This window comes from Carettochelys insculpta, chromosome 1 (assembly GCF_033958435.1).
Source record: "Carettochelys insculpta isolate YL-2023 chromosome 1, ASM3395843v1, whole genome shotgun sequence".
Lineage (NCBI taxonomy): Eukaryota > Metazoa > Chordata > Testudines > Carettochelyidae > Carettochelys > Carettochelys insculpta.
Genome location: NC_134137.1, coordinates 214,099,795 through 214,114,277, shown reverse-complemented (window position 1 = coordinate 214,114,277; position 14,483 = coordinate 214,099,795). Strand labels below are relative to the sequence as shown.

General features: G+C 42.0%; 1 protein-coding gene across 4 annotated transcripts in view; it reads right to left on the bottom strand.

Moving 5' to 3' along the window:
- Positions 1-835: 835 nt before the first annotated feature.
- IFT57 (intraflagellar transport 57) overlaps positions 836-14,483 on the bottom strand; it is a 54,089-nt gene continuing 40,441 nt past the window's right edge. For 3 of the 4 annotated variants that reach the window (XM_074998892.1, XM_074998902.1, XM_074998910.1), the window contains exons 9-11: positions 12,461-12,523; positions 9,715-9,781; positions 836-4,374 (exon numbers count right to left, since the gene is read on the bottom strand). In XM_074998892.1, coding sequence (XP_074854993.1) covers positions 4,196-4,374; positions 9,715-9,781; positions 12,461-12,523 — 309 coding nt within the window. In that variant the 3' untranslated portion in view covers positions 836-4,195. The remainder of the gene's footprint in view (positions 4,375-9,714; positions 9,782-12,460; positions 12,524-14,483) is intronic. The other variant, XM_074998917.1, reaches the window with a different exon arrangement.

Sequence of the window (14,483 nt, the reverse complement as noted above, 5' to 3'; positions counted from 1 at the left end):
GGGGCTGGGTGTCCAACTGGCAGCAGGATTGGCAGGCCTGGTAGCCCAGCTGGGAATCTGCCTGGGAGCAGAGTCTCAGGAGTCTGGCTGGGAGCATCTGGCTTGTGAGTCTGGCCAGTCGTGCAGATGGTGGTGATGGTGGGCCCAGGAGCCCAGATGGGAATCCATCCAGAAGCAGTGGAGGTGGACCAGGATCTCAGCTGGGAGCCTGGCCAGGAGCATCAGTGGTAGCACCCCAGCCCAGCTGGAAGCAGTGGTGGCAGTCCCGGTAGCCCAGCTGGAGGCGGCAACAGTGAGCCGGGCAGCCTACACAGTCCTTTGCAACAGCAGGGCAGGCAGCCCAAGCAGGACAGCGGCTGTGAGCATGGCCAGGGCAGGACGTGGAGCCAGTTGGTGGGGGGCAGGGAGAAGGCAATGGCCAGGACCTAGGGGCTGGCTACTAACGCCAAGAGCAGAGCCAGGCAAGGGGTCCAGCAACCAGGGCCAGAGGAGTGGGCTGACAGAGTCAGCTGGGGCTGGAAGCAGAACTGGGAGTGGAGCTGAGCAGGGGGGCACCACTGACCTCCCCTGGTCTGGCAAACTTCCTCATTCCAGAACAGTCAGGCCCCAAGGGTGCTGGATGGGGCGGTCCAACTGGTACTGATTATGCTCCACTGCACAGGTATGTAGCCAGGATTACAGATTGTTCTTATGGAAAGAAACTAGAGGAAATACTTATTTCAGGAACCAGTGCATTAGGAATACACATCTGATCAAGACATCAAGGTCACAAGTTAAACTACTGCAAATGTAGAGGAAAAATAACCTTTCCAATGACATATGGCATAACATTCAACCTTTAATCTAGGAAGGTGTGTCCCACTAGTCATATTCAGAAACCCCAAATTGTCACTACACACAGATTCACAGTCTCTGAAATATGGCCAATACATTGCTTGAATTAAATAATCTTTAGCATTTATCATCCACAGAATTCAACTACCGCTGTAAGGAGCTTTAACCATTGTTATCACAATTTTATAGATAAATCTTACGTATTTTTCAGTGCACTTGCCAGTAGACAACACTGCCATGCTTATCAAAAGTCCTATACATCTATAATTACCTGCAGGTCAATGCTCTGGAGATTGATCTTCAGGCATTTGATTTAGTGGGTCTAGTAGGGATGTGCTAAATTGATTATGGAGGGTACTACTGTCAAGTCTAACATCAGTTCCGGGCAAATTAGTTGAAACAATAGTAAAGAATAAAATTGTCAGGCACATAGCAGAACATAATTTGATGGGCAAAAGCCAGCATGGTTTCTGCAGAGGGAAATCAGGCCTTACTGATCTGTTAAGAGTTCTTTGAAGGGGTTAACAAACATGCAGACAGGGGAGATCCAGTGGATATAGTATACTTAGATTTCCAGAAACCCTTTGACAAGATACCTCATCAAAGGCTCTTACGTAAATTAAGTTGTCATGGGATAATCCTTTCATGGATTGAGAACAGGTTAAAAGGCAGGAAACAAAGGGTAGGGATAAATGGTAAATTTTCTGAATGGAGAGGGATAACTAGTGGTGTCCCCCAAGGGTCAGTTCTGGGACCAATCCTATCCAATTTGTTCATAAATGATCTGGGGAAGCGGGTGAGCAGTGAGGTGGCAAAGTTTGCAGATGACACTACACCGTTCAAGATAGTCAAGACAAAGGCAGACTGTGAAGAACTTCAAAAAGATCTCATCAAACTAAGTGATTGGGCAACAAAACGGCAAATGAAATTTAATGTGGATAAGTGTAAGGTAATGCACACTGGAAAAAATAACCCCAACTGTACATACAATATGATGGGGGCTAATTTAGCTATAACTAATCAGGAAAGAGATCTTGGAGTTATCGTGGATAGTTCCTTGAAAACATCCATGCAGTTTGCAGAGGCAGTCAAAAAGCATGTTAGGTACTATTTAAAAAGGGATAGAAAATAAGACAAGGAGTATCTTACTGCCCCTATATATATCTATGGTATGCCCGAATCTTGAACACTGTGTACAGATGTGGTCTCCTCACCTAAAAAGAAAGATAACCTGTCACTGGAAAAGGTTCAGAAAAGGGCAACTAAAATGACTATGGGCTTGGAACAGGTCCCATATGAAGAGAGGCTAAGAAGATTGGGACTTTTCAGTTTAGAAAAGAGGAGACTGAGGGGGGACATGATAGAGGTATTTAAAATTATGACAGGTATGGAGGGGGTGAAGAAGGAGAAGTTATTTACTTGTGCCCATAATACAAGAACTAGAGGACACCAAATGAAATTAATGGGTAGCAGGTTTAAAACTAACAAAAGAAAGTTCTTCTTCACTCAGAGCAGAGTTAACCTGTGAAATTCCTTGCCAGAAGAGACTGTGAAGGCTAGGACTATAACAGAATTTAAGGAAGAGCTAGATAAATTCATGGAGGTTAGGTCCATAAAAGGCTATTAGCCAAAGGCAGGAATGGTGTCCATGGCCTCTGACTGTCAGAGGCTGGAGATGGATGGCAGGAGGCAAATAGTTTGATCATTGTCTTCGGTCCACCCCCTCTGGGGCACCTGGCACTGGCCACTGTCAGCAGACAGGCTACTGGGCTGGATGGACCTTTGGTCTGACCCAGTATGGCTGTTCTTATGTTCTTAACTCCAGTACTCTTCACAGTCATGAGGAGTAAGGGAAGTCAAGGGGCGTGTAGGATGAAAATTCCTCAGGCAGGCCATGGTTTGTGCTAAAAACCCCCTATTCGATTCTTAAAGTCTGGAGTAGGTCTACAATATAGAAACCCAGCTCGTATGAGTGGAAAGATACCTCGCTGGGCCCCTCTCACTTATCTTTCTCACAAGACCCAGAGAAGATCATCCTAGCTCAGGCAGGAAGGACTTTGAAGTCTGAAGGAAGGGATAGTTGCCTCACCAACTACATTGCAAGAGGTCCTGAAAATGAAAACCAATTGTTAGTGCTGTATGCTGTTAATGTCTTTTGCTTTAAATCTTGTAGATAAACACCTCGGGGATGCACCAGTGTGGAGGTGCCTATCCTATCTTAACGTGAACTGGTCATTGTATATCTGTTTTGTTTAACACGTAGAGGAAACCACCTGTACTAGGGATAAGATATTCTATAATCTATGGGGGGGATAATCTGCAACCTTTTTAGATTATTGGTTTATTGTGCTCATTTCATCTTGCTGCTAGAACCTATCCAGGCACCCATGTCATAGCTTCCCCCGCCCATCAATAATCTATATAATCAGTTGTAATCTATTGTCTGGCAGTGCTTCACTGAGTCCTGATGGGCGAAGTGGCACTCCACCAGCGCTGTGTGTAATACACCCTGCTGCTTGCTTCATACACGGTGTCCAGACTTCGTTCCAACAGGGAGTTTTTCTCCAGTCGACCTCTTAACGTGGAGACAGCTTCAAAGTTCAAATCAAGGTATGTGGACTCTAGTTATGCAATTAATGTAGCTAGAGTTGCATATCTTAAATTGAACTTACCTCCTAACGTAGACCTGGCCAAAGGGAATGACGCATAGCAACATGATTCCGTCAGGACTTAACAGCTGCCTTGCAAAGTACAGAGATTTTGAATTAAACAGCCCTGTTAATCTCATCAAAACATCCTCAGAAGTGTCCATCAATCATCTCCAATTATGTCACACAGGGAGGTTATTTCATTCTGTGAAACTTCAAATACGAGCTGGGAAGGACCAAACAACTTACTGGCACTTGCAGCCAGAATCACATTGATCCAGATCTCTAGAAAGGGCAGTGCTGTATTATTCCTGTGTCAGCAATTAAATACGAATGTTAATCATATGTAAATGGAAAAAATAGCAGACATTTTAAATTCCTTTCAAGCCTTCCACAAGTAATTTTCTTTCAGCAAAGAATATCTAATCAAGGCTTGAAGATTACAGGCTATGTCAATAGACTTTTATACTATTTAACATACTACAACGCAGTAGAAAAGACAAGTTAGTTAATGAGAATTTATTAATGTATTTATAAAAGACCTGCAATAAGTGTGAAAGTGTTTAAGTCACAAAATTCTGCCGAGCTCCATTTATAGAGCATAAAATGCTATGTAAACATCTGCACCACCCGAAAATGCATGACGAGCATGTTGTAAAAAACAAGTGATAAAAAATTGATTTGTCTGAAATGTAAGTAAATTTCAAGCAGCTTTAATAAGCACCTATCGTAGTTTCGGGAATCATAGTTGCATGCATATCTCTAGTCATATTGGATTTCTCCTTCAACTTTGATTGGAGTAACGTGTGTTCTACTACACCAATCCGTATGTCCATCTGAATGGTTTCCTGCTTCAGTTTGGTTAAGGCCTGCTTAATTTTTACTAGAGGAGCTGTTAAAAAAAACAAAAAAAGACAAACAGCGTTAGTCTCCTAAATAACGAGCAATCCTTTCTCTGCTATCTGAAGAATGAACAAAAGAATGTTATATTTCTGGAGACATGATGTTACTGAGATGTCACATTTTTAACACACAAGACATTAACAACAGAAAAAAATTTGCTGCCATCTTGACGTGTTGGATTTGATTATGTGCATAAAAATGAGAGTAGATTTTCCTATTTAATATTTTTGCATGGCAATAATGCTCCTCCCTCTACCTTGGTTGGGGTTTGGTGGAGCAGTGAAAACACCATCAGCAGCTGACTGGGAAAGATCTTAGCTGAGAGAGGCTGAGGCAGTGTTTCATATACCTCATTTCTTTTCCTCCCTTCCCCCTTTCACCTGTGTGAAGCAAAGGCTGCTTCTTCACCCCTCCACATCACTCACTGACCGTGTCTACACTAGCCAAAAACTTTGAAATGGCCATGCAAATGGCCATTTCAAAGTTTACTAATGAAGCGCTGAAATACATATTCAGCGCCTCATTAGCATGCAGGCGGCCGCAGCACTTCGAAATTGACGCGGCTCACAGCCGCGCGGCTCGTCCAGATGGGGCTCCTTTTCGAAAGGACCCCGGCTACTTCGAAGTCCCCTTATTCCTATGAGCAGATGGGAATAAGGGGACTTCAAAGTAGCCAGGGTCCTTTTGAAAAGGAGCCCCATCTGGACGAGCCGTGCAGCAGCGACCTGCATCAATTTCAAAGTGCTGTGGCCGCCCCCATGCTAATCAGGTGCTGAATATGTATTTCAGCGCTTCATTAGTAAACTTCGAAATGGCCATTTGCATGGCCATTTCGAAGTTTTGGCTAGTGTAGACGTAGCCATTGTGGAACAAGTCATCTGTGGATAGGGGTGGGAGGAGGGTCAGTATGTGTGGGGGGAGGGCATTACAAGCATTACAAGCTGCAGGTTCTGGAGACTGTTTTACCCATCACCAATATCATTGGGCACAATAAGGGTGATTTGAGACCAGGTGGTTAACTTTGTGGTGAGGAAAGGGTGTATGTAGCTTGCTCCCTGTAGGAAATAGCTACTGGAGGTGGTTTATTTGAGTTAGGCATTAGTACTTAAATAAAGCTGAGATGACAAAGGCTGCCTCTGGAGCACATGGCAATTGAAACCAGGGGTCAGACTGTTTTCCAGAACAATTTAGTCCTGTCTATAAAAAAGGCAAGTGCTGTGCAGACATCCAAGGGATGTAGTGACACCTCTTCCGGCGATGAATGCGGCTTGGGATAAAAAGCAGGCAAGATGATTGGTTCACTGACATGGAATTCAGAACAAACTTTAGGAATAAAGGCTGGGTGATACCTTAGGTCGCTGAAGTCTAGAACAGGGCACCCCATTCTTGGTGAAGATTGTGTATGGAGGCACTGATGTAGTACACTCTTGTGACACTGTCTGTCAGAATCTTGACTGTGGTTCTGTGGATGTATTGTCAGAAGTCTTGGCAGGCTCTGAGAACTTCATGAGTTCCAATAAATTGATATGAAGTAGATGTTCTTGATGGGACCATCGGCCTCGAATCAAAACATGATCCATGCGAGCTCCCCAGCTGAGTAGGGATACGTCTGTGATGATATATTGAGAAGGCTGTTGTGGATGAAATGGAACTCTGGATAAGAGATTTCAATGACTCTGCCACCATTTGAGAGAAGACAGAACATGAGTGGGGGGCACCACTGACCATTGAAGGCTGTGGTGTGCGCTGTTGTAGATAGTGGCTATCCAGTGTTGTAACAAGCAGAAATTAAGTCTGGTGTGTTGCACTATGAATTTTGTTGCTGCCATATGGCCCATGAGTTTGAGTCATACTACTACTAGTACAGTGGGGCTGCCCGTGATGATGCTTATAAGGTCTTGAATCAACTGAAATCTGTGAAGGGGTAGGAAAGCTATTGCTGTTGTGGCATTGAGTCAGACCCCGATGAACTCCAAGTTCTGCATGGGCTGGAGTGTTGTGCTCATTGATAAGTAGGCCCAGGAAGTGAAAGATGCTCTTCATAATGTTCACCATATCTGCTGCCTTGATGGGCGAAGGTCCCTTTATGAGACAGTCATCTAGGTAGGGTCTCAGCCAGTGGTGAAATATGTTGGCAGAATGAGTAGAGGCCATAGTGATGCTGCTGCTCTTGAACACGGCATCAGACTTGCTATTTGTTTGAAGAGGTTGGTTATGACCACCTTGGTTTCATCACCTCTGAGGTCTCTGTTGGGCTCAAGGGCCCTGGAAGAATGTTGAAACTGCAGCAAGTTGTATCCAAAGTTGTACCATCTTTGGTATGGAGCATAGCGCCTCCTTCTGTATGAAGGGGTATACATTCCCAACGTACACAATGTGGTACGAGAGTATTTGCTTGAGAGGAGAACCATGTCATTGTTCTCCGCAAAGAATTTTCTTTTGTCGAAGGGCAAATCCTCAACTTTGGTCTGTGGCTCTCTAGGTATTGTTGCTGTCTGGAGGCATGAGCATACCTCATCACCACTGTGGTGGCAGCGGCCCGTGCCACTGTGTCTGCAACATCCAAGGCTATCTGCATGGCAGTCCTGGCCATAGTGTATCTCTTCTTCACCACAGATTTCAGTATCAGTCTTTTGGACCCAGGAGGTAGTCCATGACAGAAACGAATTGGTGTAATTGTCTAAGTCATGGTTAGGTAGGTGAACGTCATAGTTGGCTATATGCAATAACAAGGCTGCTGAGGTGTACAGCTTCCTACTGAAGATGTCCAAATATCTGACATCTCTGTCTCTGGTGATACCCCTGAATTGGGGTGTCCGAGATCTGTGTTGTGTCACATCCGCTATTAGAGAGTTAGGCTGCAAACGTGAATAAAAATTCCATCCCCTTTGGAGGTACAAAGTATTTCTTCTCCAATTTTTTGTTTGTAGGAGAGGCAGAAGCAGGGGTTTCCCAAATATCATCCGTTGCTTCGAGTAGGGCCTCATCTAGAGGGATTGTTATTCTTGCTGACTGTGTTGGTTGCAGATTCTTGAGAAGTTGGTGTCGCTTCTCCTGTACTTCAGGTATTTGCACATCCAGCCTAATAGCAACTCATTTAAAAAGGTCGTGAAATTCATGTTGTCTGGAGGTGATATGTCCCCTGGTATAACAGCCTCATCCGGGAATGAAGAAGACTATTCCGTTCCTCTGTCTTAGACATGTGTGCCATCTATGAATCCAGGCACTGAAGGGATGGAGACTGTGATGGTGGAGATGGATGAGCTGGAAGGGATGAGCATCTAGGGCCTGTGTAACCAGCAGCAGAATGTCCCCTGGATTGAGGCTTGTCATTGAAGTGTTGACAAGGGGCATAGCGACAAGGAGAACAGTATCGCTGACAGTGATTACAAGAGCTGGTGTGGGGCAAACACTGTGACCCATATGAACGCCTGTGCATGTTCTGGTAAGGATCCCTATGAACATGAGGAGAATAGAAGCGATAAGACACCCTTGAAGAAAGCAACGGAGAAGGTGAAAAGTACCTATGGTAGCATCAGCTCTCACCCATAGGAGTGAGGAAAGGTGAGGGCAGCCTGTGATACTCATAATATCGTGGACTGTGCTGTTCCGTCTTGCCTCTCTGTAGAGTCAGTGATCTCGGTGTCAGCTGAGATGGGGCTGGTGCTGGCAAAAAGCTGGTGAAAGTGACTGTGGAGCGAGGCTATGGTGCTGAGACTTAGTCAGTTCTATCCTCGGTGTCATGGATGTTCGCACAGGTGGTGCTGGGGAATGAAGCGGCGAAGTTATTGGTGCTATTGGTGCCAAGATCGGTGCAGGAGATGGTGCTGAAGATGGTGCCATGGTTGGTGCCGGGGCACTCGGAGATGGCTGCTTTGAGGATGAAATGGTTGGTGCCGTCGCTCTCAGTTCTGAATGTACTGTGGCTGAGGTCTTCGGTGCTGAAGGTGCCGATTTCATCATTTGGGAAGCTGAGACCGCCTTAGAATGTGAAGAGGTGGTGCTAGATGTACTGGGCTAATCGGCCATGCTAGTTTGGTGCTGCAAAGTAGTAGGCAGAGATCTAGTTGGTCAGGTCTTCAGTTTCTTATAAGGAATGGCCATAGAGGAGGAGGCCCTCCATTTACGGGAGGGCTGCTCCAGGGACCTCCTGACGCCCTCTTCAAAAGGCTGAAGAGCCTTCTCAAACAATCATTTTAAGCCTCATCTCGCAATCATGGCAAGCTCTTGCAGTTAATTCACTGCAGTGGCAGCATTTTTGAGAGTTATGGGCCTCTCCCAAGCACCATATGCAAGAGGAATGGATATCGGAGGCTGGCATTGCATCACTGTATTGTTTGCACTTTTTAAATCCTTATGGGCCAGGCACTGCCGTAAACTAGCCTGCTGCCCAACTATAACAAGTAGCTAAATAACTAGAACAACAAAGTTTAACAGTCTTAGTAAAAATGGAACGGAACCACTAACTTCAAACTTCTTCTTTTTTTTTTTTAAACAGTAACTAGAAATGTGAACAGTTCAACTTTGAAGAAAGAATGAAATAAAACCAGAAAGGAAGAGATTCCAAGTCTCAGTGTCAAAGGCAAAGAGAAGTAGTTAGCTCTGTCTGCAGCCAGGGGCAGTTGAGAGGAACTGGTCAGAGCTGGACTGCACGAGTGATCAAAAAGCGAACGGAGTGATGCAGCAACCGTGCACGTGCAGAATGGCTAGATACAGCTCAGAAGAGTCTCCAATCTGCGGTGCTGGGACGAGCCCAGCACCCACAGTGGAGCATCCATGGGGACATGACTTGAAGAAGAATGTTTTAATTTATATAACTTTTACAATTACTTTCAAATACATATAGAACAACCAAATAATAAAAAAGCATTTTTTTCTATTGGACATAGTATCCCCCACCCCACAAAAAAAGCAACCCATAATTCTTACTGTGAACACTTACCGCCAAACATAATGCATACGATCATGAGCAGTCTGATGGTAGTAAGTGTTTGCAGCATCTGGTGTTGCATTATCAGCAGTAGGTTAGCTATTTCAAATTAGAGGACCCGTGATATTTCTGCATTTGGTAAAATTCTCAAAAAACAAAATTTTGGAAGCCAATGGGATTTAGATACCTACATGCCTAAGTCAGTTTTGAAAACAGAGCTTAGGCTCCTAAATCACTTGGGAATCTGAAAATTTTACCCCAATATTTTCACATATTTAGTAACTCATTCCTGCTTTTTTAATATTTTTGTATGGCAGATCATTTTTGCTCATGGTAGGCCTGAATATGCACTTGTTTCTCAGGGAATGGGAGATTTTACTGAGGAAGGCAAGTACATACCTCCATCAGTCATACTGCTTCCCTTTTCTTCCATTTCCTGCTTCACTTTCTCTAATACTTCAGTGATCTGAAATTAAGAAACTGATTTTAATTCTGCCTTATTTTTGAACTTCAATTTAAAAAGTTCCATAGAACTGCATCCATTCTTCAAAAGGAACAACCTCTTCTCAGTTCTATAAAGAAATAATATTTTTTAAAGCCAAATTACTAACCCCAAAATGGATTTCTAATGTGAAAAAAAAGAAAAGCAATAGAAGTCATGCTACAAGTAACATTTTGGCAGTGTCCTAGAGTTATCGTTTTGAAGGTTCTCTTGTAGTAATAATAATAAAAGAGATGCATTTCACTAACTGATGGAAGGCAAGAACCACTATTCTAGAGAATAGCTGATGGAAGAGCACTCTTGTCTACATTACAAAAAACTAAATATTGTATTTTCTGAGCTAGAAAGTGGATGGTGGTTACTACAAAAAACCGGCTGGCTAAGGAATCCAGAGAAGGATGATACCAGAATAAAAAAGGTAGAAAATGAAAGTTGCTGGCATATGTACATAAAGCATGTTGGGACATCTGGGTATGAGAGTAAAAATCAAAAAATTCTGCATTGGTATTGTACAGTGAAAGATCTGCCTTTACAGTAGTATTGTGTCTGGAGCACTGATTGTGAAAAGGATGCAATGTGGTTGGCTAATAAAGAGCATTGACCATGATATAGAAGTGAATGGGTTGGAACCACTAAACCACCTTTACCTCTGTATTTCCATATGTTAAGAGGGAGAAAAACATTTTCACTACACACCTGAGATGTACAGGGCCACAGCTATACCAGTGAAAATCTACAGTAGTATCAAAACGTATCTGGCCTTATTTCAGATATGCACTAGTGTGGCTCAGATCAGAAACGTGTCCGATATCCACACATTTAGTCATGAATTAGTCTTTATTGGTCACATGCTAATTACCAACATGCAAAAACATTACATAGACTTCAAGTGCACATGATGTTTTGGTTTTTTTTTTTTAAACCCTGCTTCTGCTTTGAAGAGAAAGCAGTAAACACAGGATTAAATATAACTGTATTATTATTTTAAAACGGAATTCTGCAGATGCCCTACACTTCAGAAGACAGATTTGTACAAGAGAACAAGAAGGATGAAGTAATAGTTTTCATTGGACCAATCTGCGTTAGTGAAAGAGACACACTTTCAAGTTTCACGGAGCTTTTAGTTTAAGAACTTGTCTCTGTCACTAAGAAAAGCTGGACCAATAAAAGCTATTCCCTCACCCCAGTACATAAAAGACTGTTAAAATGAGGAGTGTTCTTCTGAAACTCTGAGGACAGCACACGAAGTAATGCAACATGAAAGGTTTAGGCTGTATATTAGGAAAAAACTTCCTATTGTCAGGGGCCAACCACTGGAATTGAACTGGGAGGTTGTCCCCACCATTGGGAGATTTTTAAAAAACAGATTATACAAACACATGTCATATATGGTCTATAACAGTGTTGCTTAAACTTTGAGACCAGGGAATACCAAACAATAATATTTTTATGCGGAACACCTATGAGAATTTTCTTCAAAAACCAGGCAGACTTAAAGAAAACAAAAACCCAAACAAATAAAGCCCCCACCCAAACAGCAACATATACAGCAAAAACAAAATGAAGCAATTTAATCAGGTATCATAGCAATGAGGAAGTAACATTGTATCTGGCTGTAATATAAGAAAATATATACCACCAGCGTATGGTATCAAAAAGTGTCAGATGCTCACGGTACACCTCTGAGTTGTTCATGGAACACCAGTATTCTGTGGAGCAGAGTTTAAGAAACACTGGTCTATAATACTTACACCTGTGATGAGCAAAGAGGACTGGACCAGATGACCTCTTGAGATCCTTTCCAATCTTATTGTTCTATCATCTATGAGCCACCTTGTAGCTCTAGCATTTTTATTACACTTTTAGAAAATGATGATGATTTCTGATATATACTTGTAATCAGTAAATTAGCAAGTGAATGAAATGTCCATAACATTTCTTATTTGGAATGTTGAAACAAAAGACTGACATTTGCAATCAAAGCAAATCGGTATTTTGAAATAAAATGTTTTGATTTCCCACATCAACATTTTTAAACAAAACACCTGGTTTCAAAATACAGTGTCTAGTAAATAAAAAAGTCATTGAATTTGACATTTCCCACCAGATAAATTCCACAGAACCATGTCTTCTCGCAAACCCTTTTTATTGGCTTTGTTTAACTGGCTCTACCAAATGTTAACTTTTTAAATAAAAATAAATCGTAAAATGTAGGGTCTTCTCATCTTCAAAGCACTTTACAAACATTAACTGATTAATTTGCAATAGCTCTAATAAAGCAAGCAAAAACTATATTTTATTTTATCTGTTGATCTCCTTACAGATAAGGAAAGCTACAGTGGAGATGTTATGTATCTTGCTCATCTTACAGAGAGAATCAGCAGCAGAGCTGGAAGTAAAATTTCAAAATCTCTCAATCCTGGATGTGCACTTTTAGACCACTTTCACTAAATGAACAAATTCTGAACATTGACATAAAAAAGTATCTTGTAAGGAAAAAAAAATACAGGTAAAATGGTAACCCCAAGTGTCAAATGACTGCACACAGTGGATTATTTTAGAAGTTAGAAAAAAATGAAATGAAGATTTGGAGCCCTTTCGAGATTTAAGACCATAACACAAATTATTTGAAAACAAATTTACCTCAGAAAGAGTTCTAGTCCTTTCTGTTACTCCTCCACTACCTTGCTGGTATTTCTCTTTTGCCTGGTAGAGAGAACATTTTCAATATTGATGATAAAGCAGAGACATAAATACTGCTGAGAATTAATAATACAACTTGCTCTTTTAGATTACAATTCTGGAAACCCTCACTTGTGCATAAGAACATAAGAACAGCCATACTGGGTCAGACCATAGGCCCATCAAGCCCAGTATCCTGTCTTCTGAAAGTGGCCAATGCCAGGTGCCCCTGCGGGAATGAATAGAACAGGTAATCATCAAGTGATCTATTCCCTGTTGCTCATTTCCAGCCTCTGGCAAACAGAGGCTAGGAACACCCTCCATGCCCCTCCTGGCTAACAGCCATTGATAGACCTATGCTCCATGAATTTATCTAGTTCTTTTTTAAACTCTACTATAGTCTTGGCCTTCAACTGTGCATTGTGTGAAAAAATTTCCTATTGCTTGTTTTACACCTGCTGCCTATTAAGTTCTGTGTTGTGAGAAGGAGTAAATAACATTTCCTTATTTACTTTCTCCACACCAGTCATGATTTTATATACTTCTATAATATCCCTCCTTAATTGTCTCTTTCCATGCTAAAAAGTCCCAGTCTCATTAATCTCTCCTCATATGGCAGACATCCCACACCCTGCAGCCTTAATAATGTTTGTTGCCCTTTTCTGAACCTTTTCCAGTTCCAGTATATCTTTTCCGAGATGGGGTGACCACATTTGCACACGGTATTCCAGATGTGGACATACCATGGATTTATATAGAGGTAATATGACATTTTCAGTCTTATTATCTATTCCTTTTTGATGATTCCCAAAATTTTGTTAGCTTTTTTGACTGCCGATGCACATTAAGTGAATGTTTTCAGAGAAGTATCCATGACTCCAAGATCTCTTTCTTGAATGGTAACAGCTAAGTCATACCTCATCATTTTATACGCATAGTTGGGATTATATTTTCCAATATGCATTACTTTGTATTGATCAACACTGAATTTCATCTGCCATTTTGTTGCCCAATCACTCAATTTATTAAGATCCTTTTGTAGCTCTTCACTGTCTGCTTGGGACTTAACTATTTTGCATAGCTTTGTGTCATCTGCAAATTTTGCCACCTCACTGTTTATCCCTTTTTCTAGATCATTTAAAAGTATGTTGAATAGGACCTGTCCCAGTACAGACCCCTGGAGGACACCGCTATTTACCTCTCCCCATTCTGAAAACCGACTGTTTATTCCTATCCTAATTTCCAATCTTTTAACCAGTTACCAATCCAAGAAAGGACCTTCCCTCTTATCCCATGACAGTTAACTTTGCTTGAGAGCCTTTGGTGAGGGACCTTGTCAAAGTCTTTCTGAAAAATCTAAGTACAATATATCCACAGGATCACCCTTGTCCACATGCTTGTTGACCCTTTCAAAAAATTCTAATAGATTGGTGAGGCATGACCTCCCTTTACAAAAGCTGTGTTGACTCTTCCCCAACAAATTATGTTCATCAATGTGTCTGACAATTCTGTTCTTTACTAGCGTTTCAACCAGTTTGCCTGGTATTGAAGTCAGACTGACTGGCCTGTAGTTGACAGGATCACCTCTGGAGCCCCTTTTAAAGATTGGAGTCACATTAGCTGGAAGAGAAGCTGATTTAAATGACAGGTTACAAACTACAGTTAGTAGTTCTGCAGTTTCACATTTGAGTTCCTTCAGAGTTCTTGGGGGAATGTTATCTGGTCCTCGTGACTTATTTCTATTTAGATTATCAATTTCTTCTAAAACCTCTTCTAATTACATCTTAATTTAAGACAGTTCATCAGATTTGTTACCTGAAAAGAATTGCTCAGGTTTGGGAATTTCCCTCACATCCTCAGCCATGAAGACTGATGCAAATAAATCATTTAGTTTCTCTGTAATGGCCTTATGATCCTTGAGTGCTCCTTTAGCATCTCAGTCATCCAGTGGCTCCACTGGTTCTTTAGCAGGCTTCCTGCTTCT